The following is a 23875-nucleotide window of genomic DNA, read 5'->3' as shown; positions in this document are numbered from 1 at the left end:
CACACAAAAGCAGAAGCCCGACACTTACTGTTCTAATGTGCTGGCATGTAGCACGTTTAGGGAAGAGGGGAAAAAAAACCCCATAGAGTGCCTTAGAGGAGAGAAAGTAGTAGGGTAGGGAGGACTGAGGTGTAATGCTTTCGTATGGGGAAATACTTGGAATCCCAGGCAAAAAGCCATAAGGCCAAACAAATGCCAAGCTTGGAAAAAATTTGTCCTGACCTGCCAAAAAACGTTGACTATTGCTTGGGAAGGAGCTCACTTATCCTGGCCAGAATAAGCAAGCCAGGTGGCAGAACAGAAAAAGGCATTAGACAAAGGAGCAGGGTGTGGGGCTTTTCTGAGTTTTTTTTTTTTTTTTCTTTTTACAAGGAAAATATTAATGTGTTCCATGGAATATGACTAATGAAATCCACAGGCATAAGGAAAAGAAGGCACTTAAAAAATCTGAAGGAACACAGTATTCGGGGTACTTACTGCCTTCATGCACTGTTATGTCTTATTCTTACTGCTCTATACTAAATAGGTTCATTTAGACTTTTTGAATTCTGTTCCTAATACAGAAATCATTACCCGACAGATGTCAACTAGGAAGTTCTCAAATAGCTTCCACATATGATTACTAGTGTAAATCTCCTTCATTTCTACTTCCGTGTCCACATAGCAATGATTCAAGAAGTTGATGTACGCAATTTTGACCTAGAAGTATAGAAAAACAATACCATTAAAAACCAAAAACCTGATTGGTATTATGAATGAATATAACGTCACACTAAAACTGCTATATAAATAATTTGTAATTCTACTTCTTCCTTTTATTTAAGCACTAGTGAAATTTAATGCCATGAATAGCAAGACATCATCCAATAAAAAAAAAACCATCAGGATTATTGCAGACCAAAACATCAGCATAATAATAATTTCCAGTTCTGCAGAACCATCTGTTCAAGGTTAGCAGCATACTCCATAAACCTCTCTGCCTCAAGAACCCTATAAAACCACCAAATACAACATCACATCCCCATTTTAAGAGCAAGGAAATAAGTATAAAAGGATTTAACTTTACTATCCAGATTGACTGGGGTTACCAATTGCAGAACCAGGGAAGGAATCCTGTTTCCCGCTCACAGCTTACTGTCCACCTGCACCACCACCCTCCCCAGGCCAGACCCAGCAGTATCAAATCTCCCTCACCCAAAATCAGCACGCTTCAAACACATACAGGCCAGTGCCTCAAACAGCCCTCACCTCAGGGATGCAATCCTCATGGGTTACTACCCTAACAATATCATCCAAAGGAAGAAGGGAGTTGCATTTTATTTCTGTGTAGACATTTTTGCCTTCTGTGCACACAGCAAGCAGTTCTACTAAGTGGATGTGGTACATCAGTGGGCTGTTTTCATCCATCCGATCCCTCTCAGATCTCATCATCTGCACCAAAGTCTGGAAGGAGGCTCTGTCATTGTAAAACACTAGGACATCCTCTCCCGCATTCACCAGCTACCAAGAAAGAAAAACATTCCATCGGCAGATCAAAACCTGTACACATCCCCGCAGCATCCTCTCCTAATCTGTGGGCTGACTGTTACAGTGCAAACCCCAATTAGCTATTCTTTAGACACTTAAAAGGAGTGCAGCCCACCAAGTCAGCTGGGCATTCCTCTTGCACTGCCTTCATGGGATAGAGGGCTCGAGTATGACATTTTCTCTTAAAGAATTTACCACTTCTTAACTGCTGAAGAACTTCAAAGTCAGTCCAACTGACTGCTTAGACAGAAGCTGTGCCAAGAAGCTTGTGACTTTCCGTTGTGCTTTTTTTATTTCACATATATTGCCTCAGCTGACTTTTTAATACAGCTCGCTGCAGACATGCTGTTTTGGTCAGAGGAACGCCCCAGGCACACGCTGGATGGGAGGATTGCAGGGCTCAGTAATTCCACCCTTCCGAACAAACAGCGATTTTCCAAGGCTAGCGAGTGACACGTTAAGTCACACATTAAAGATTTCTATCAGCTTTGCATTTGAGACCCGGATGGCCACATTTTCAGACCTCCTGTAAAGACCATGAAGGGAAGGAGAACAAGCAAACCGAGACCTGCTTGAAGCCCTAAGGTAACCCCCTTTTCTCAGCAGCCGCTGACCCCCATGGAAACCGATTGCTGAGCACCTCGCAAACCCGACTCAGTGTTGAGAAGCTCATGAAACCGTTCTTGAACAGAACGACAGAATGTGGAAGACCTTCGATCAATCTAGTCAGACTAATTTAAGAAAGTCAGAGCTGGACAAATCTGATCCTTGGGCTCCCCCTGCTGAAGAGGCCAATTAAAAATCCTGTCAGATGAGTGAATACACTGTCAAACAGATCACATTTAATATCCAACTTAAAGGGATTTATTCACTTTTCTCTTACACCTTTCCCTTCTAGCATGACAGCCCCATTTCCCAGTTACTTACACCCCTGAAATTCTGAAGACCCTCAGACTTCTCCCCCTTCAGCACTGAAACAGCTAATTATGTATGTCTTGGTAAGAAAAGAAATTCCCAACAAAATACTATCATGGTAAAATTTTCCTTCTACATTAGTGATCTTGAAAATTAAACTATTTCTCTTCTAGCAAGTTTTGCTAGGGAAAGGCACTCTTTGCTTCATAAGCCTACCTTTACGCTGTTGTGTAGAGACCCAGAAAGTAATTTGCAAGTATCATTAATAACCAACCACTCGTTATACCTACAAGTAAAGAGCTCAGAAAGCATTCGGTCACAAAAAACCCTGTGCTTTCTGGTAGCTGCATGCTCTTTTTGCATTGTGAGAGCTAACTGTCAGCTTCTTGGCAGTCCCAGAAGCGAGAGGATCAATTTGTCACTTTTCACCAAATGGTATGTGAAAACTTCTGTTCAGACCTTGCAAATCTCTGCAGCTCTCACCTCAGCCATTACCATATCTTGGCATTTCTTAATGAATTTTCCTTCCGCCTTGACAATTGTCTGCAGGAACTTTATGTACTGAACATTTCTGCCATGTGTTTCAATACAGTGGACAAAGTGTTGAACAACGCGTTCATTAATCTCACTGCAAAGCTGGAAGTTGTTCATGAAAATGTGCTGCATTGTTACTGCTTCCAGAATCTAATGGATGAAAGAAAGAAATAAATTAGAAAATCAACAAACCACCAAACCCCCCCAGAGGTCAGGATAGAGTCAGCACTCCTGCAGGTTGCAGGAAAAGAACATTTCTGAGGACCTAATCTTTCAACACAACAGGTCGTATCTATGCCTATTTTTCAGTCCACCTCGCCTCTTGAACTTTCTACACTGAAGCGGTCCCAAACAAACAGATCTTGCCAATTTTTGAGGCTGCAGAATGAAAACAAAATGTGACCCCCTTCAACGAATCTTGCATCAGAACAGGCCCAGAGGCGATCACCAAGGACAAACCATTCTCTTTTCTTGCTAGAAAAAAAAATAAAATCATGGCATGAGGTTATTCTTACCCCTGGGTTAAGGAACAGGTTTATGTGCTTGTGCAGCAATGCCTGGTTCTGTTGGTTCCCAGCACAAAAGTTCTGTAAAAACTCGTGTGCAAGCTTCATGATCTCCTGCATCCTCGTGTCTTCAGCCTGTGATCGCATGACAAGTAAGATGGGGTTAAAAAGAATCTAAAGGTTCACCTTCAGGTGAGTACTGGATGAGCCGCAGCTCCAGCTCTGCAAGGGAACTGTCACGTCTCTCTCACACTCCAAAGAAAAACAAACCTCCACCCAGTTCACAGACATTAGGGATGAGTTTGGCCTGCTTCACAGTTTTAAAGATCATCAAAAATAACGACCATAATAGAAATTACAGTAGTTTATTCTCTAAAATTGCATACTCCACAGCCAAGCCTGCCAGCAACGTGCTTTAGTCACTTTTACACTTCTGAACATACCAGTACGTTGGCCAAACCACACATCACCACCTTGGGGCTACACAGGAAAAGTGCCATGTTCCACTCAAATGCATTTCAGCAGCGACAAATAGGTAGTTTGTGGCAAAGAAGAGATGGAAAGTTATTGCTGCAACAGTTAAGCCCGATTTATATTTACTGGAATCAGCATACTACTTGCATGCTTCCAAGTACAGCTCAGGAATCAGTGCCTTTCCTCTCACACCAGCATGGATTACCAGTCCACTGATGGTACAAAATGCAGTTTGGAAAATTAGTGTCTGCTTTTATTTTCAAGGAGTTTCATATACTTCTAACGGTGAAACACCTTCCACACTGCCTGCCCAATATGTACCCACATGTATGGGAGAGACAGGTGACAAGAAATGTTGGAGGGTGTTTATGCTGCTGACTTTTTAGCAAAATACGAAGCAAGACAGCTTGAGGCATAGCACTAACATTAATCAAAGCAACTGTCTAGAATTACTGGTTCTCACAAACCTGTAGAGTTTGGAACACAGGACAGCAGAGTGACCAGGAAAATGTGAAGAGCTCCCTCACCCATGCAATGCTAACTACCCATCACCTGTAACTAATGGGCTGGCAACGTGATGAACTTGGGGTGTGCTTCATCAACACACCACGGTGCTGTGCAAGCTCAGCCCATACAGTAACCCAGGCAAAGCGGGCTTCCAACCGCGCCGCCGCCCTGACACGGCCCACTATGAAAAGCAGACCTCACTGGGAGAGCCAGCTGGTATTTATTCATCTCTAAGGGAGAATTTGGGACTCTCCAGCTCAGGGGGTCTGTGTCTAACTACTGGGCAGACCTGCAGATAAATCCCATGGGGGATCAGGCAACCTCGTTTCCCTTAGTGTTCCCAGGACAGCTGTGACACAGCTGCCTCGCAGCAGTAACACGGGTCTTGCCTGCACCGATACAGCTCAGCTTCAAGGCAGCACAACAAAACCCCCGTGAAAAGCTGAGTTGAGCCTTGGTCTTACTCTGAGCTACGACTGACAAATACCTCTTCAGGACACAGTGCATAACACTCTTTATTCAAAAGACTTAAAATAAAGCTCATATAAGCTCCCTGTTATTTTTGAAGCAGGGATATTTCCTAGACTATGATGCTTGGTAAAACAGCCTCCATGAATCCAATATAAAGGTAGAAGGTTTAGGAGGGTTCAGAGGAGGTAATAAAAGCCCGTCAACGTGACATGAAGCAAGGTGACAGCCGTACAGAAACTCAACCTTTTCGTAAGGGATCTGCAGCAGCTCCAGCACAACCGCATGAGCTCCCATGTTCCTCAGAAGTCGCTGCTGCTGCTTACGGCTCTTCCTGACCGAGGCACTTTCCTGAACACAGAGCTTGCTGAGCCGCAGCAGGATCTGCAGAAGAGACTTGCTTTAGAACCAAAACTCTGGGCTTTATTTCAGAGCATGCCAGGTGGCTGCCAGGGAGCAGCAACAGTGCAAAACACATCTGCATGGACCAGACCAGGCAGCAACATCAGGTTTTGGGGTCTCGAGGAGAGGAGCTAAGGCCTGGTTGCTCCTGCAACATCAGCAGAGGTGCAGAAGGACCAAGCTGGAACCGAGAGCCATGGGGAAACACAGGAGTAGAAGGCAGCGATGGTGTGTCTGCTGCCTTCTTGACAGCCCTCGCCACCCCCCCAGGGACACAGCAGCCACTCGGCACAGGCAAGGGAAGCAGTTTACTGGCCGGGGCACCATCTGTGGCATCCCTGACTAGGGCTGGTCCTGCAGAATTCAGCCAGGTCAAGTGAACCCAGCAACGGGCTCTGCCATACAGAGCCACAGAAAGATCATTAGCACGCACCACACTGGTGCCAATGCATGGACTTTGTCTGGCATTTTTTTAAGTTAAACTTCAACAGCATGGTGGTTTTGAGTGCAAGGTACTTGGGTCAGGGCAAATTAAACAGCTCCTCCACTTGCTTACTTCCTTTGAAGCCTTTAACAATAATAATATTGTGTTACCATTGAAACAGCAGCAAAATGTCATGTTACTTGCTAATCCATTCTTAAGGAAAGAATACACGTGTCGTGTTTATTGTATTCCTGGCTTCTCATTCAAGTTGGGATATGTTATGACTCAGCAAATAGTTTCCACAATAGATGAGTGACTCAGACTTTCCCGAGTGCCTCCCTCTTAGTGCAGCTCTCCAGAGCTCTGTTACTCATTTACACTTCCATTTAACCACCAGGAAGCAAAGTTTTACCTCTTTTACTACACGGTAGTTGTAGCTGCTAGTACTTTCAGGCTTTTGGGACTTGCTGTGACCTTCCTGAGGATAAAAATCAGACAATTTATTAGTAGCTTATACTATTGCCTTCACGAAGGCTAGAATTACTGTTCTAGGACAGTACCCACTCTCTTCCTGGAAAGAAGCATCATCCAGTTTTTCTGACAGTCTTAGAAAAATACATGTAATTATCCTGTCAGTCACATTGACCTCTATAACATAAAATAAGGTGAGGGTAGGATGAATTTTAGAGACAGCAACCTCCTATCCTTTCCTTTGCTTGTCACATTCTCCCTGTAATCAAGTCTCTCCCAAAAAAAACCTTCTTACCTTCTCTCCCTCTCTACTATTATTGAGCTGTCATTGCACAGGTACCAAGAGATGCCTCACAATAATATGGATGAGAAGAGCAACAAGTAAATTATTTTTGTTTACTTCCAACAATAAATGTTCAGAACCCGGGGACTATTTCTTAAATTCTCTCATCCAGTCTTTTTCCATTCGATTGCAAATTATATAGAGCCAAGAAGTTTAATTAGTTCTAACCCGGATGCGCATGCCAGGAAAGTCCTGTATTATCGCGTACAAAGCACTCTTCTGTCACGTAATCGCAGTGCCACGATTCAAAATACACCACTTGAAAAGCTTACAGCTCTGCCCTTACATTATTCGAGGTACCTTTGACCATACAAAACCCATGCAGTCTGTCAGTGCTGAGAGAACACAGCTCAGGAGCCAGAGCAAACCCAAATCAACTGCTCTGTTACAGCCTAAAGACGACATTTCAGTGGCTGCCAGTCCTGAGCAGTTTCTGCTGGAGACTAATTGCCACCAACTAGCTCAAGCTCTCCTCTTACCCTGTCTTAATCTAAAAGCAACACAGATAGCCTCAGCAGGCTATACGGTGTGTGGGAACAATAGGTTTTGGTCACATTTCTGGAAACAGTTCCATCATCACAAAAAATTAACACGTGAATTCGTGCAAATGCAACCTAATTACCTCTTTTTTCTTGTGTTCATTTTCACCTTGCACTCCATCCATAGTCTCATCAGGACCCTGGCCTTTGTATACCCAAAGCTCTGATTTTTCCACAATCGACCTCAGTTGGTCCAAATCTTGTTTTATCTGCTTGTAGTTGTCAACATCTTGGCTGGTAACAAGCAGTTGAACCTTACATGAATGCAATATGTTAGTTGCACAAAAGGATTGGTTTTAGCTGCAATACACACATTCAGATGAGAAACAACACTCTTAATGCACACACATACCTGCTTAAAAGCTTGAAGGACTTCTTGTCTCTGACTGAAGTGCCGGAAGAGCAGCTGAAGTGCTCCAGACACCAGGGGAGGATAATCGTGCATTGTCAAATGCAACAAAACTCTGAGAAACGTTCTGCCACCATGATCATCCAAATCCAGTGGCGTATTCTCCTCACTGAAAACAGAGTGTAGGAGTTAACTAGCATATGGGACTGATGTCCCTGCAGGTTCCTAAGTCCAGTCAGCAGTGGCAGGACATCTGCTCTCTTACTTTTAAATAAAAGGGTAATTCATCACACCAAGTGCTATCTTAAGACACACATGGGTTTCTGGTGTACTGCCTAATAGGGAGGCTATTCCAGAATCTCATTAGTCATGGCTCACTAAGCTTACATTAACCAATTTACATTTTTCAGGATCATACTATACCAAAATATCTGTCCCTCTGTCAGCCTCACCCTACTGCTCAAATAGTTCTTGCCCATTCCCGGCACTAACCTTCCTCGCCATTTATGAAATAAAATCCTCAGTAGCCAGGTTGCAATGCTAATTATGTCAAGCACTTGAAATGATTCTCTTTCCCCTGCACCTCTTTTCTGAGCATGAGCAATTCGTGTTGTGGTTTGTTGGTGGTTTTTTGTTTTTGTTGTTTTTTTTTTTCCCCCTATGAGCCCCTCCTGAATCTTTTCCATATTCTACTTCCAACTTCCATTGAAAACTCTGGTTATTAATTCTATAAGCAAATCTCACTCTCCCTTTCTGCCTTCATTTAAGAAATCAGTTATCTTAGGTTTACAGAAAACAACTGCAGCTCTGAGCAGCTTAGGGACAAGCTCAAGTACTTGGAGGCTGCAGCTGACTTGCTGTCTTGTGGTTTAAGAAAGGATATAAGCTGCTCCAGAAGGAAGGCAGGCAAGGAAAGTATAGTTTGCTTGGCTCTGTCATGCATACAACTGGAAAGGAGACTGTAGCAAGTGTCAGTCTCCTCTCCCAAGTAACAAGTGACAGGACAAGAGGAAATGGCCTCAAGCTGCACCAAGCGAGGTTTAGGTTGGGTATTAGGAAAAATTTCTTCACCAAAAGGGTGATTAAGCACTGGAACAGTCTACCCAGGGAAGCGGTGGGGTCACCATCCCTGGAGGTATTTAAAGGATGTGTAGATGTGGTGCTTAGACCATGGCTTAGCGCAGTGCTGGGTTAATTGTTGGACCCGATCTTAAAAGGTCTTTTCCAACCTAAACAATTCTATGATTCTGTGTGCAAAAAAATTACAGAAATCCAAAAATTCAAAACCAAGATGACTAAAGATGACTACATATACATGTATCTCAGCAGAAGTCCTAATCCTTGCCTACATTAACTTTTCCACCTAAGATTTTACTGCAGCATTCCACTTGGATGCGCTAATCCCTCCAGCATGGCTTTCACCCACACAGCCTTCTCATGAAGACCCTTCTGCCTGAAGGATGCCTGTGTCCCTTATCTGGGGCTTTAAAATGCTGCATGAAAGGCATTTCAGGAAAACGAAGCCTAGGCAACTGTGGCAGCTGTTTCCAACCTTTTCCCAGTTACCACCTCACTTTCAACTGCAATCCCCACTCCTTGGGAGTCCGGAGGCCTGCAGCCTGGGAACTCCTGAGATACTCCTTGATTAGCACTAGTGAAGAGGTACTTTCCTTCCACCAAAGATCCCCTCAGCTTGTTCTTCAATATGTTCAAAGTCTAGGGCTCCTGTGAAAACAAACAAGACACATACATGTCAGAGTTGCACCAAAGATGTTTTTGCAGCCTAAAAACATTTTAAACAGCAAGTGGTGATGTAAGTGTGAGCAAGGGGGTCATAACAAGCTGAAAGGAACGCTGAGAGATTAGTGAAGCAACCTGCTAACATAACACATTAAATTAACCTGTTCTCAGCTCACAGATCAAATTCCATGATAATTTCAGCAACATCCAGGCCTGTTCCTCTCCTGCCTATTTTCAGATTGCAGCAGCATCACTCCAGGACACTGATGGGACCTGGTGTCATTCAGAGGGGTCATCCACAAGAAATGACAAATCACATCCTTGGGAAGTTCTAAATCAATTCAGCAATGACAGCAATACCCCTATGGCTCAACAGACAAAAAGGTCTTTGCATTTTTCAGTGTAAGGTACATATTATCACATAGGCAATGACCAGTATTATCAAGTCAGAAAAATGGTAAAACAGACTTGGAGCTCTCAGTGTTTCATGAAGACCTGCAAAGGGAAATGGAAAGAGAGCATGGACATTTCACATCCTTGCAAAAAATGTTTACCTCTTCTTCCCAAGTTGAGCTCCCAGAAAGAGCTCTTGCTCTCCCCACCAGCCCAGCTTCGAAGGCCTTAGCACCACGGGGGGCTGCCGGACAGACAGCCCAAGGAAAAAGTAAATGCATCCCCTTTGAAGTGAGACAAAAAAAGAATAGTCTCCTCCCTTTGAAGACTTCACATCTAAACCACATTTTCCTTAGCTTTCTCCGTTGCATCTAGTCATACAGTCCCCAAATCGAGGAAAAAAACCTGTTTGATGTCTAATAAGCCCGCTTCTGAAGTCTAGTTATTCCTAAACAGTACGGGTCCTAGCTATAGGACACTTTTCCCCCTGGAAAGTGATACAGCAATTGACAACACCCCATCTAGCCAGCCCGCTAACTACCCTGCTTACAGCTAAGAACACTGGACATGACAAGCTCCTCAACAGCTTACTTTCATATCCCTGTCTAGCAGCACTAACATAGACACCTCCAGATGTCCTGCCTTCCTACAATGCCTTTGGAAAAGAGAAATTTGAGTGAGTCGAGACATCAGGCTGGGGGAAGGGACAAAGGAAATCACGTTACTTTGGGGACCCTTTTCCTTCACCCAGAAATATTAACAGAAAAGATTTCATTTGAGGTTGACGATAGATCACACATGATAGTGGGTTTTTTTCAAGTTTTCTTTAAAGAAAGCATCTCAGGCTCTTGGTCACACTTAACACACGGAAACAAGTAGGAGGAAGTACAAATAAATCCTGGGGTTTCTTTGGAGTACATGGAAATGATCCCTACTCCATTATTCCCACTGCTAACAGAGTACTCTGCTTCAGTGGGGCCACTCATATGCCAAAGCAAGAACCTGAATCAGTTATCCAATTAGCACCTTTGAGATTCAAGAGTCTTCTCAAACCCACACAAACTCATTCTTTGCAAAATAACTAACCTGGTACGTTAGCTGGCATTTCTTGACTACTGCTTCCAGTGGGTGATTCAGACATCTGGGCATTGCTTTCATCAAATTCATGTTTAAATATACAAAGTAGGCAGGAGATTCTGTAGTCCAATCTCACATTCAAAATAAACTGATGAGAGAGAAGTGAAAATGTTGAAATAACCTGCCTGTTTTCAGCTTATGTACAATTTACACATAATGCAGTGCTACCAACATGCAAGACCAACATAGTAAAGATGTGGATTTAATGTAGAAAAGAGGTACAAAAATGTTTTCTTAAAAATCCCCCAAATTCAGCAATTTTTTTCAGTGATTTCAACGAGCATACAAGCACACACAGAACAATAAATGCTTATGAGTAAAAGATTTTGGCAGAGTTTTGATCCCTCGTTACTGCCTGATGCAGGCACCATCACGCCGCCCCCCAGGAAAGGAAAGCAGCACTTGATCTCTGTACTGAAATCAGCAGGAATCTGACAGATCAGCACTGCTGCCGCCCCCCCCCCCCCCCCCCCTCCCCCCCAGTGCTGCCTCCAGGGCCCTGTGGCAGAGGAGCCTCGCAAGCCACAAGTGCAGCATCGCAGCTGCCGCACAACAGCAGCCAGTGCCAGCAAGACCCTCGGCGCAGCAGACACCACCTTCGTGGTGGTCCTCCTCCCTCTTGAAGAAAGAAGTACAATGCGAAGAGCACTCACAGTTCTCTCAGATTTAGGGGAAAATGCTTAATGCCAGTTTTACTAGACCATGGTAACAGGGGGAATACTGGCACACTAAAATATCCCGTTGCATATGCCAGGCCACAAGAGAAGTTCTAGCTTTAACTAAAATTAGCAACGGTGGAAGCGAAGTGAATCAAGCCTCCCCTACGTGCTGCATCTGCTGTTGAGGGGAAGGGCAGAACCTCAACCCCAGCTATGTGCGAAGCCTCCCACGGGGGCACGGGGAAGGTACACTGTAGCTTTCCTGCTGCTTCACATACTTTCGCCCACAAGGCTATTGCAGCCTTCTGGCCTCCATGAACTTGCCCGTGAAGCCACCAAACAGAAAAGGGACTCCTACACCGAGGGAGGGACGATGGATTTCAGTGCAGTAATTCGGCAGTAATACCTAGATCAAGGCAGAGCTGTGGAAATGGAAAAGGCTTTTCTCTTTGTGCCCCAAAGACTTTGGAGTGGACAAGAGAGAAAAGCCAGACAGAGATGGAAAAGACGGCAAGGCTGGCAAACGTGCACACTTAAACATTTCAGGCTGATGGCTGTACGAAGAGGAGTCTCAAGTATCTCCCCCTTCCTTGGGACACTTAACAAGATGGCCCTGCAGACTCAAAGAAATTACTAAGACAGTAAGGTAGAAAATGAGTGCTCCACTTCAGCAAGTCAGCTACTTACAAATCACTGTTAAATATGCAGCTGTCTACCACAAACTCATTTCTTTTAAATTGTTTCAGTAATGGCATAATATTGTCATATGCAAGTTGAGTGCTGCAAGCCTGGAAAAGTCACCCTTGCAGTGCTTTACCAGTTCAAGAAGCACACAGGAGGCAGAAATTAATTAAAAGGCAGCACGGCACTACATTAATGCCTAAAGCCAGCCTGTGATGCTACATCACTTTGTGTTGCTAGTACCTGAAGTATTTCAATGATCTTCAGCTTTGTGTCCATGACCAGGATGTCCTCCTTCTCTGGTTCGCTCTGCTTGACATTACCCTCAGGAGCAGCAGCAAGTGGAGTCATGGGCAAGAACCCACCGCCTCTGAGCACCACCTGGGTCATCAGCTCACCGACTCCGTGGATGGACCTCATCACATTGCTCCCTTCAGAGAGGTAGGTAAACAGGTAAGGTTATGATGGTGTGATGGGACTGCATTAACAGGACAAGGACCCTTCACCTCCTACAAGGAGAAACTGTCTCAACACTAAACAAGGCCAGGCGGACATCTAAATCCCTGGAACAGATGGAAGCCAACAGAAGCACTTGCAGTACTTGCAGAAACCCCCTGCCCTCTCCCTCGGTCATTGTAGGCACGACTCAGGTTTACAACCAAGCCGTGGACAGAAAGAAAAAGATTTTAAACCCACACAGATATTCTGAGATGAAGTAGAAACTATCAAAGAGCGATCTGTTGTGCCAATCATTTTTCAGCCTTACCTTTACTTTCCTCGCCTTTTGCCATCTTGGTAATAGGGAAGATGGTAGTGATGTGCACACAGTCTAATATAGCAAGGAGGATTTTGGTTAGCCTGAGGAGGTCACAGAAGTTGTAGAAACCAAAATATATCAGATTTCTGGCTAAGTTAACAACCTACCAAAATAACAATAATAAAAAGCCCGATTAATACTAAACACTTTGCTACCACAATCAAGTTGTCTTTACACAATGAAAAATTCAAGAACCTGGCTGTGAGTCATATTCTTATCGTAATACCCTGTAATTCCGTAAGACTGTATACTTCTGCATTTTATCAGAAAGTTTTCTACTTGCTACAGATACTGCAATGCTTGGAGTTAACAGTATCTGCAATTTGTATTCTATAGCTACAAATTATACCATTTTTATCTCATTACAGAAAAGGTTAGATAGGTCAAAACTAAAGGGAATGTACCGATGCTTTTTATGGTTTTGTCTTAACCAAAAAAGAAATAAAAAAATCACACATATAAAGCTTAACGCTACCAAGTTATAAAGTTTCACCACTAGTCCTCCACATGCACTGCTTCAAGATCCACACATAATAATATTACATATAATGGGTCTACATTAAATATTTGCATTATCTGAAGTATATTCCCTCAAATACCTTGTGGGTTTTTTAAAAGAAATATCACATTTTTCTTACATTGATGGTTATTTAGGGAATACTATTGCATGGACTTGCTACATTTTACTTGCACAGACTATTTTAACAGGTCAGTAAGTCACAGGACACTGTACCATTCTCTTCATGAGTAATACTGTAAGCTCTAGAGACTATCTGTGCATGCAGACACAGCATTTAGTGTTTGAGACTATTCATTCCAGTAAAGCTTGACTTTGCAATAACACTCAGAGCACAAAAAGTAAACAAGGCTGCTGCAAATCTAAGACATAAGCTCACATTCAGTAACTATTATTTCAAGAACCAACATTGCAAACTAACAGACTTCACTGGGGTTGCTTGCATGAAAAGAGAGGACTACGGTGGGAAGGAGGAGCCTGCTGAGGCTCAGCACTCACTAAATACTTGCCAAACTACCTGGTGTTGAAAAAAGTACCAACATTCCACAAAAAAAAATTAAATAAAAGGATAAAATCAGAACTGGATAACTACCTCAAAAGTGAGCTTATTTTTCTCTTTATCAGAGAAAGGGAACCTCTGACACACCACATCTCTTAAATATTCCTCTACAAATTCCATTGTTTGTGCAAATCTCTCCTTAATTTCATCTTTGGAAGTTCCACTGCTATCATAGCTGAAGAGGAAAAAAAAAACAAAACAAAAAACAAAACAAAACACAAAACTTAGCATGCAAATACACAGGGCTCTTTTCCCCCGATACAATTTTTCACTGGTTTGTCAAAATCTAAGAAAAGTTACAAGCTGTTAAATAATTTATCCAAACGAGGGAGTCAGGAAGCTGACACCATAATTTCCTGGCTTTTGCCATTTTATCCCATATGCTCATTTTGCACTATTTAAAAATGTCTGAGGAAAACAAAAAAAGAGAATTTTGTCCCAATAAATAAAAAAAGAAACCCTTATTATTTTAGTGGAAACAATGACAAGCTATGTACAGCAATAAGGAGAACGGATGTGGCCAACAGATGCTGACTGCAGATGCTATTTTTCCTCCAAATAAAAACAATATATATGCAAAGTAGATATTAATTTTTATTAATACAAATTCTGTTTGTTTCTCAGCATGTGCAGAAAGCATTTGAAAAAGACAGTCCCCACCACCTTCCACTAACTACTTTTGTTTTCCTGTTTGATCACGTATCACTGTTCAGCCTCTGCCAGAGCTGGAGCCATTTGTTTTTCTCTTTTGGCATTTGAAGTTGAATATGATCTACTGTATCTCTCTCAGCAAAGAAAACTAGGCTAGCAAGGAGGAAAGGGAGGGGAAAAACGAGAAACCACTAAACATCAGTACTAATACAAGACTCAAATTCCTAACATTTAACACCCATTTTAAGTGATCATTTTCTCCAACTGAACAAATTGAGTTCTGAGCAGTGAAGTACTATAAATCTTAAGTAATTTGTACTGTACAGAGTTAATACAAGCCTACTGTCAAGGAATCACATCCCCAGTCTAGCTGTGGTTTCGTATAGGTTTTTCACCACTATATCTAAGTATTTTCTACTGGAGGTTAAGGAAAGCGACTGTTTCCAGTGCATTACTTTTTGCAGCGTCTTTCCCCTTGTTTTTGCTTTTGATTGGGCAAGCTACCACACAGACAATCTGCCCTGCAGAGTTGATACTCTAATCAAATAAGGCAGGACGAAAAATAAGATAGTCCTCCCTTGCTTTTGCTCCCCAGGGCTAGGTCACTTGTCACATCACCCAAATCAGAGACAGACCATCACTGTGATCACTCTGCATTTTGGAGATAAAACCCCACGGCCTCACAGCTTCCACCACGCACACACAGGAAGGTTATTTTGTTGTCAGGAAGGTTCTGTCCAGCAAACAGTACAGGCATGAAACTAGGGGTTTGAATACATTATGGTTGGGGATTTTTAAACAGAAACAGTCTAAATAATGCATGAGTTTAGGATTGATCTGGTTTTGTTTTAGTAATAAGAGTGATGTAATTTCCTTTCCCACACCATTCCAGCAAGTACTTACTCATCAATAGCAATTTCAGAAGGTATTTCAGACCACAGGCGAGCATACTTCACTGGTGTTACTTGTTCTTGGGGGTCACGATCAACATGCATATGAAGCATTAGCCGGCAGAAAGATGCTCTCAGATCATATGGCAAGTTTTCATCAGACATGCAACGGAGAATGAGGTCCACATCCAGCTGGCCAGATATTTCATTTATGGCCAAGTACTGTCGATCAAGGCACATTCTAGCAAAGAGGTTTAGCTGGTATCTTCAGGGGAAAAAATAAAAAAAAAAAATACATCAACAGCTTACACTTTAATTTTCAGAAATGTCCACTGGGTACAGTACTGATATACTCTTACGTATTAACAGAATGATTCTTTTATTTTCAGTAATATAGCCAATACTTACTATGGGAAGAACAACATACTTATCAAACACTACTAAAAGGTGACAGTGGAAAAATAGAATAAAAGGAGTCATCGTATTTGCCTGAGAGTTTCATAGAATTAAGTAACACTGTTTATGAAAGCTACAGAAGGATCCAAGGAATACTTAAGGCAGCTCAGCCTAAATACTGTAGAAGACTAAACAATTTTTACTGATGCTGAAGCCACAATTGTTCACTGAGGCAACAACATAGATGGACTACAGAATCATTAAAAATTAGGTACCTGATCAAACAGCTGCTGAGCTCTGCTCCCTCCAGTGAAAGAATTGGTAGAGAAAAACTAAATTTAACTCCTAAACTTTTCAGTCCATAAACTGAAAGCAAGCAACTGGCATTTAAGTCATGCACATCCAACAGACTGACAATCAACCTTTAGTCACAAAGCACATGTCCAATATTCATGAGCATTCAGACAGGCTTGTGTTGAATAGCGTCAGCTTGAGGTTTCCTAAAGAAACGAACATTTAATTGAAAGCATGTTCCTTTTCATTCTCAGCACCCCTCGTGGGAATTTGACCAAATTGTATCCTAAACCCTTGTTCTAAGCACATTCATGAGTCTACAATGTAGACTAAAATTAATTAATGCTATCAGTTTTAATTAAAAACAAGCGCAAGAAAAATCTATTTTGAAAGCATGTACAAATTTTTAAAATATATACAAGAGGTCTCCTTCTGAGCTTAGTCCTACAATAGGCTCAAATAAAAACATGTATTAAGAAGTCTACTGCAAGACCCATTTCAATGGAAGAGGTAGTGCAAAGTATGATAGCTATTAAAAAAAATATCTAGTTGTACTTTCTGTATCACCACAACTGAGTCCATCAAAGTACTCATAGAAGTTTATAACCCAGACACAGGAATTTGGTCTGGGCTGAAACCTGATCTTACACTATGCCAAGAACTTGGTGTCTTGTCAAGTCATCTGGAAACATCGCTTCACATTAGAAACTGCTAAAAGCATAGCTTAAGCCGTACAAAAGAGCACTGCACATCAATCAAACCGTTTTCATAACTTCATACATTGTTCTGCCGAGAACTACAGGATCACTAAAGGCTTTCAGCTTAGAGAGCAATTTAGAAGGCAGGGAGAACAGTGACCTCTTTAAATTCAAAAGCAAAGCCATCTGCATGGTCAAATCCTGTTCTTCCTGCAAGCAGCTGTTCACCCCAACTACGCCTGAATACAGGTAACCTAAAGGGTTAACATACAGGCTCCCCCAGAACACACATATGGGGAACTCAGGCAGAAATCCAGGCGTTAATGCTGTGCAAATTTGAGGCACTCTAAACCTCAATTACATTTTTTCTTTTTAATCAGTTTAAACTTGCTCATGCAGATAACAGCACCCTGGCTGTGTCCGAAGCAGCGTGGCCAGCAGGAGAGGGCAGCGCCCGTCCCCCTGCGCTGGGCGCTGGTGCGGCCGCCCCTCGGAGCCGGGGCTCAGGTTTGGGCCCCTCAGCCCCAGCCAGACCCTGAGGGGCTGGAGCGTGTCCAGAGCCGGGCAGGGGCTGGGGCACAAGGCTGGGGGGGGGGGCGGGGGGAGCTGGGGGGGTTCAGCCTGGAGAGGAAGGGCTGGGGGGGCTGATCGCTCTCTGCAGATGCCCCACAGCGGGGTAGGGGTGTGTGTGTGTGTCCGTCTCTTCTCCCAGGTGACAAGCAGCAAGACAGGAGGGAACAGCCTCAAGTTACTCTTGGGATGTTTCGATTAGATATTAGGAAAAATTTCTTCACCAAGAGGGTGGTCAAGCACTGGCACAGGTTGTCCAGGGAGGTGGTGGGGGTCCCAACCCCGGGGGTATTTAAAAAGACGTGTATATGTGGCGCTTAGGGACAAGGGTTAGCAGTGGGCTTTGGCATGCTGGGTTAACGGTTGGACTCTATGATCTGAAAGATCTTTTCCAACCTAAACGATCCTATGATTCTATAATTGAACTTCTCACCACAAATAACTTTGTGCTTTTAGTTCTCATTCCAAAGGGACTTCATCCAAGATTCCAACAGCTATTTTGTCCACGAAACCAGCATCCTTTCCCCCAGACCAGCTACAGCCTATATACCAAAGGCTTCTCCCGGCAGCCTTAACGGACTTTGCTAGCCAACTACTGCACGTGCTGTTAACCTGTAGTAGCTGAGCACGTCCCGATCTTCCTTCTGCCCTTCCTTAGCATCTTGAGCCAACTCTCTGATACTCTTACTGCGGATCTCCTTGTTACTGTCTCTCCAGAACAACCACACTTCTTCCTCATCTTCTCCAACTTCCAAAGCATTTTCTCCACTTGCCACTTCTTCAAACTCAAATCGAGAGAGGACCAGCCTGCCAGAAGGAAGTTAGGTTATATTGCAAACTGCCAAGACCCACGCAGATCTTTTAGAGCATTTCTTTTAAGACACTTGCTAAAATGTACTGGTGATACAAAAGTAATTAACTTTATGATCTCATCTGCATTCAGAAAACACAAATTTTAACTTGCAACTGTGCAAAGTAAAAGTGGAGTATCTTACTCTTTCAGCAATAGTGGTCTACTACATAAATTTTCTGTGTTTTGATAATAAAAGCATTAGGTTAGAATGAATTTAGATTATGAGCTTTCCACTCAGCCTTTAAAAAAGTCAGTATTTCAGCTCCATTCAATTGATGATGATAAAGAAACAAGGAAGTTAAAGGCATGTCTAACTGACTTTCAAAAACACCTTTACAGGAAAACTGGTTCAAAGGCCTTTCAACAGACTAAGAAAGGATTTGATAAAACAAAAATTATCTCAAAATCAGTTAGTTCTTTTTCCCATAAATGCCAGGTGGATGAGAATTTTTTTTTGATTACGTGCCAAAATAACTAGAAACAAATCAGCTACTGAAACTAAAAAAGCTTGGGGACTTTTAGCTTTTCAGGAAAAAAAAAGATCATACATATGAAAAAAAGACAAATTAAACACACCAGAGTAATAACAAATAAGTGATGTAACAACTTTAAGTGCTGGTGGAAATAAACACAGTTTTACAGTTTCACGAGAAGAATTAAATGCGCAAGAAAACTCTCTTCCATTTTGTTTTAAATACCACCTGACTAAGATCTGCTTCCCGTCTACAGTACCTTGTTTATGGTAACTATGCCATGTTCTTCATATCAAATAAACCCATCTTTATGACAGACGGTTGGGATGTGGTGCCTGCTGTGGGTACCTGCAATGGCAGGGCAGTGCTGAGGGCTGGGGACCAGACTCCTCACCGCAGCAGCAGCAACGGGCGAGCACCAGCCCCTGCCGCGCCGCAGGCTGAGCTCGGTGGGCACAGCCAGGAAGCACGCGCTCGCTTCCGGCAGCTGATGGAGCAAAGTCTGAAGCCCAGAGCAGGATCAGGCCCACGGGACCCTGCGCACCTTCCTGCAGTCTGTCTACTTTGATCAAGCCTGAGATATCTTGAAAGATTCCTCTGGCTGCAGGACTGAGAATGCATATGGCAGGTGTCTGCTGTCACCAATACCCATCTCCTGTGTATCTGAAGAGGACCCCACACATACTCAATTGCTTTCTCTAGACGTGCCAGCAGTGCTCTCAGCTTTGAATCACCTTCCTTCTGTTTCACGCTAGGAAAACCATCTTTAAAGGCATTAACTTACTTGGTTTCAATGAGAATGTCTGCATTTGCTGGATTCAGCACAGCTTTACAAATCAGCTCCTGTGTCACTGGAATAGACTTGTTCATGGAAACGCACAGATCCGAGAGGTAATCCAAAAACCTGTTGGAAAACGTGCGCCAAAAGGGTATCAATCATTGTTGAGATCTAGACTGAAGCAATCTACATCTCAGAAAGAAAACATTCAGAGCTCCATTTTAACATTGCAGAGCGAGACGGTTGCCTGAGGGGGAAGCTATAGCGTGTGCCAAAATAGAAGTGAACTAGCTGTGGTTCCTTACTAGCAAGTTGGCAGGTACAGATTTTTCTCAGAAGGTTAACAGGAAAAGGGTAATCATACATTCAAAAAATGCAGATCTCACCTGGGCTCCCTATTTTTCCTCACGAGACTAACAAACGTGTCGATCTCAGCAGCTGTGATATGCTTCTCCAAGAGCTTGCGATTGTTATGAAGCAGTGCTGTAATAGTGTCCTCGGCCAAAACATCGTAGCCAATTTGCTTCTGCATGAAGCCAAACTGCTTTGCAATGTATTCCTTCAAAACACAGAGGGAAGGAGGAAGGTGTTGCAATTAATCCACAGAACTTAAGAAAATGATTGATGACAGAAAACAGTTAGATGTTTGTCAATATCAACGTGCCAAGAAGCAAACTCAACTAGATTCAAATTGTTCTTTTGAAAGAAAGCAAGTGATGACACAACCTTAACCTCTCGCCCTCCCCGGCTAGAAACCACACCAAGGCATTTATCCTTATCTGGTAAGAGTCTTTTTTTAATAATTGCAACAAAAAATGAACAGCCTTAATTCACAGGCCAACTTTCAGTGGAGCTTATAGAGTGCAATAGTGAAGACAATCTTCCAATTCACCTGGATTTGACAGTTAGCAATTCCATGGTTTTCTTAAATTCCCCTTAGAACTGGTACCAATTACACCGCGTATAGTGTCTGGTAGAGATGAAAAATGCCAGATAGAGTAAAACTGAGCAATTCAAAAGTCTCTTGCTGACTGCACAACCACAGCACAGCAGAGTTTAATTAATGGGACACAGCTTTTATTTTTGGGGAGCACGGGAACAATGTTAGTGCCATTGAAATCTAAAGATGTATTTCAAACCTGATTCTTTCTGTAATCCTGCTGAGAGTGTCTCAGGACTCGGTAGCAAAGCCGACATATGTGTCTGAAAGGAGCATGACGCTGGTCTCCGAGCTCCTCCAGCCGCAACATCGGGCCATCACCACTGTCTGTAAATGGTGCTTGCAACAACTTGAAAATCTATGGATTTATTAAAAAACAAAGACAAAATCCCATGAGACACTGCCTTCACCTGATTAAAATAAGTGTAAAAGTTATTAAAATAAGTGTAAAAGTGTCAGAGTCTTTAAATTTCTAAAAGGTGCATCAGAAATACAATATAGTTCTCAAGTTTCATGGCCACAGAGTAGGCTGCACAGAAGATATTGTTGATGACCTTTATTTAACACCACATTCTGCAATTTTTTCTTATAGCAACGTAAAGCCTACAGTCTACCACCAACAGCCTGCTAAAAGCTAGAAACTCAAAGGATCTTTTGGTCCCAATAATTTGGCCAGGTTCTCTTTTTCTCTCAACCCTTCCTGTAGACAGAGTTTAGAAAAAAATGCAGCCTACCTGCTTTAGAATATTCTGTTCTCTCATCAGTTTTTGCCGTTCCCTATTAGGTTTAGAAAATACCACTTCAAGGACATCTTGGCCAGAGTTAGTTCCACCAGTAACAAAGTAGACCAAATCCTCCAACAATTTGGTAACAGATCTATAGGAAAGCCAGAGGTTGTTAATACAAGAATACAAATTCTAACTGTTAAAAGAACAATGTCAGTGTAAGTTTACATAGATTTCGAAATGCTAAGTTAAAAAAAAAGATCAATTAGAGACTGACTCAGATGCTCAATAAAGCACAAAGGTTTGTACAGAACTTAAAATTAGGAACTAACGCTCCCTATTGCTGTAGCCTCACCGTCTAATAGCTAGAACACAACAGCAGTGCAACAGTGATACCACTTTATGGTAACTACACACTCACCAAGTTATACTTGGCAGTTACGCTAATCTCTCGCAAGGCCAGATAAAATACATCAGCTATAGAAGCACATGGGCCCTTACACGGTCTTACACAGCCGACTCTGCGCTCTTATTGTGTGGCCACGTACTTTTCACAGACATGGTCAGAGGATTTGCAAGAAGTCATATGTTCAGTCTTCACAAGATGGATTATGAATTCCCACACTCAATTTGCAAAGCCCATCAAAAAGGTATGCTGTGGATTATTCCTCCAAGTTCACAACAACAGTTCTCATGCTCTCACTTCACAGAGCAACGAGGAGGGCTTGACAGAACCGGCTTGAGAACCTCCACTATGGACACGTCAACAATAAAGCTATCAGCTTTTATTTTGTTTTAAATCTCATCAAGGAGGAAACAAAATCCCTCTTCCGAAGATACCATACATAGATTAAATTTTCCAAGAAACGGTTACTGAGTAAAGGAAACTACATTATCTGAACCAAATTCTTGTTTCCTTACCTTCTTTCATTCTGGGTTATTGTTCCCTTTTCCAACTTGCCAGCAATGGAACCTAAAACCTTACTTGCATCATTTGCAAAATCCAAGTCCCGAACCTCTGCAGGGGAAACTGGTACTATAGCAAAAGCTTCTTTGTCCTCTTTCACTGGAGAGGTACCAATCTGAAACCCAGAGAAGTTCTATCATCAAACAAATAGGCAGAAAACAAAGTAGCAATTCATACACTCAGTGACAACAAAACAGAAGAAAAGCCACGCTCCACTTAGTATGAGTCTACTGATGAAGCCAAACTCTGAGAACAGTACCACTCTGTGTAAGCTCAAAGCTGCTCCTAAATCTAGAGAAACATCAGGTAAGATTGAAAAATGCTGCTGTAAACAGTGGGAAAATAAAGTTCTCCTCATGATGACTGTGGTAGAAAGTGAACAGCATAACTGGTAGAGACTAGGTTTTCATGGTAGTTTAATATTTTGCGTAGGCACTATTCATTACTGTTAAACTGCTTGACAAATCCAGTAGTCTCAAGGGACTGGAGTTCTCCTGGCAGCACCACTTCTGTGAAAGTACAGGAACCAAAGGATGTGCTTACACAAAGTAAAAGCACTTACTTTAAGCATCACAGGCTTCTCCTCTTCTTTATCAATAGGGATGTTGGTGCTGTGAACCCAGGTGTTAGTGCAAAGGTGCCTAAGTCTGACGTAAGAGTTCCTGAAAGAAAGTCAAAAGTTTCAAAGCATGAGTCAGTTTCCCAGACGGGAAATGTTCACATTGTTCGAATTGCAAGATGTTGGCAGGAGCAAGTGGGAAAAAAGTGTCATCTTTATCCATGCTGCATACCATAACAGGAATAAGACTCTCTTTATTTCATTCTATAAATTCACCTTAGGAAGTCTTATATAACAAAATCGATTCTGCTGTAAACAGGACTGTATCTATATTTTGTTGCTGTAACTCAGCTGCTGCTCAGTAACAAATTAAGCCTCTTCAAGTCCTCTCATTTCCACATGCTACACTGTATCAGAGCTGTCAGCTTCCTCCCTTACCTTTCTGTTTTTCAGCCTGTAACTCCCCAATACCTATTCCATTTCCTAAACTGAGATTTTTTTTGACTCTTCGTACAGCTAGTCAATGTTGTGCAAACAATAAAGGTCCATTAAGATACCAGAACAGGAGACCAGTATCCAGCAACTTTCTCTAGCAGAACTCCTACAGGGACAGCTGTTCCCAGACTGTCTTCTCAGGTATTTCAGGCAATGACACTATTTTGCACAGACCACGTCTTTGGTAAAATGTGTCAAACCAGAGTATGATGAGCATCTTAGTCCAGGCTAAGAAACAGCCTCTCAGCTGCAGCACAACCCCCTCTTGCCACACAACCATGGCAGCCCAAAGGACAGGAAAGGCAGCCAGGACAGCTGCTTTTAGTGGCCACATTAACTTGTGCTAACTTACAAGTATCTGATGATTTAGAGAGTTGGTTTAAGTAAATGAAACAAATCTGCTGTGGTTTCTTGGTGGGAAGAGACAGCAAAAAGCCTGCAAGCAGACTGTGAATCACTGAAGGGTTCAGCATGTTTCAAGTATCAAGAAGTACCATAGGAACAGTACAGGACACGTAAACAACAGAAAACACAATGCTAAATACTTGATGTTAAATCCCAGCTAAGATAATACAGACAGGTCATGGGACTGCCTTGATCGGACAGTCAAGGCTTTTAGTCCCA

General features: G+C 42.6%; 1 protein-coding gene across 8 annotated transcripts in view; it reads right to left on the bottom strand.

Moving 5' to 3' along the window:
- ITPR1 (inositol 1,4,5-trisphosphate receptor type 1) overlaps window positions 1-23875 on the bottom strand; it is a 183606-nt gene that overhangs the window by 90027 nt on the left and 69704 nt on the right. For all 8 annotated transcript variants that reach the window (XM_055709389.1, XM_055709390.1, XM_055709391.1 and 5 more), the window contains 21 exons: window positions 22760-22859; window positions 22152-22312; window positions 21240-21381; window positions 20705-20863; window positions 19952-20124; window positions 19572-19691; window positions 18074-18268; window positions 15517-15768; window positions 13996-14137; window positions 12836-12989; window positions 12313-12500; window positions 10679-10817; window positions 9126-9184; window positions 7463-7624; window positions 7194-7364; window positions 6170-6235; window positions 5178-5315; window positions 3492-3617; window positions 2926-3126; window positions 1249-1500; window positions 574-699 (listed from right to left, as the gene is read on the bottom strand). In XM_055709389.1, coding sequence (XP_055565364.1) covers window positions 574-699; window positions 1249-1500; window positions 2926-3126; window positions 3492-3617; window positions 5178-5315; window positions 6170-6235; window positions 7194-7364; window positions 7463-7624; window positions 9126-9184; window positions 10679-10817; window positions 12313-12500; window positions 12836-12989; window positions 13996-14137; window positions 15517-15768; window positions 18074-18268; window positions 19572-19691; window positions 19952-20124; window positions 20705-20863; window positions 21240-21381; window positions 22152-22312; window positions 22760-22859 — 3226 coding nt within the window. The remainder of the gene's footprint in view (window positions 1-573; window positions 700-1248; window positions 1501-2925; window positions 3127-3491; window positions 3618-5177; window positions 5316-6169; window positions 6236-7193; window positions 7365-7462; window positions 7625-9125; window positions 9185-10678; window positions 10818-12312; window positions 12501-12835; window positions 12990-13995; window positions 14138-15516; window positions 15769-18073; window positions 18269-19571; window positions 19692-19951; window positions 20125-20704; window positions 20864-21239; window positions 21382-22151; window positions 22313-22759; window positions 22860-23875) is intronic.

Source organism: Falco cherrug, chromosome 4 (genome assembly GCF_023634085.1).
Source record: "Falco cherrug isolate bFalChe1 chromosome 4, bFalChe1.pri, whole genome shotgun sequence".
NCBI lineage: Eukaryota > Metazoa > Chordata > Aves > Falconiformes > Falconidae > Falco > Falco cherrug.
Note: the sequence above shows the minus strand (reverse complement) of the source record. Positions and strands in the feature narration are given on the sequence as shown.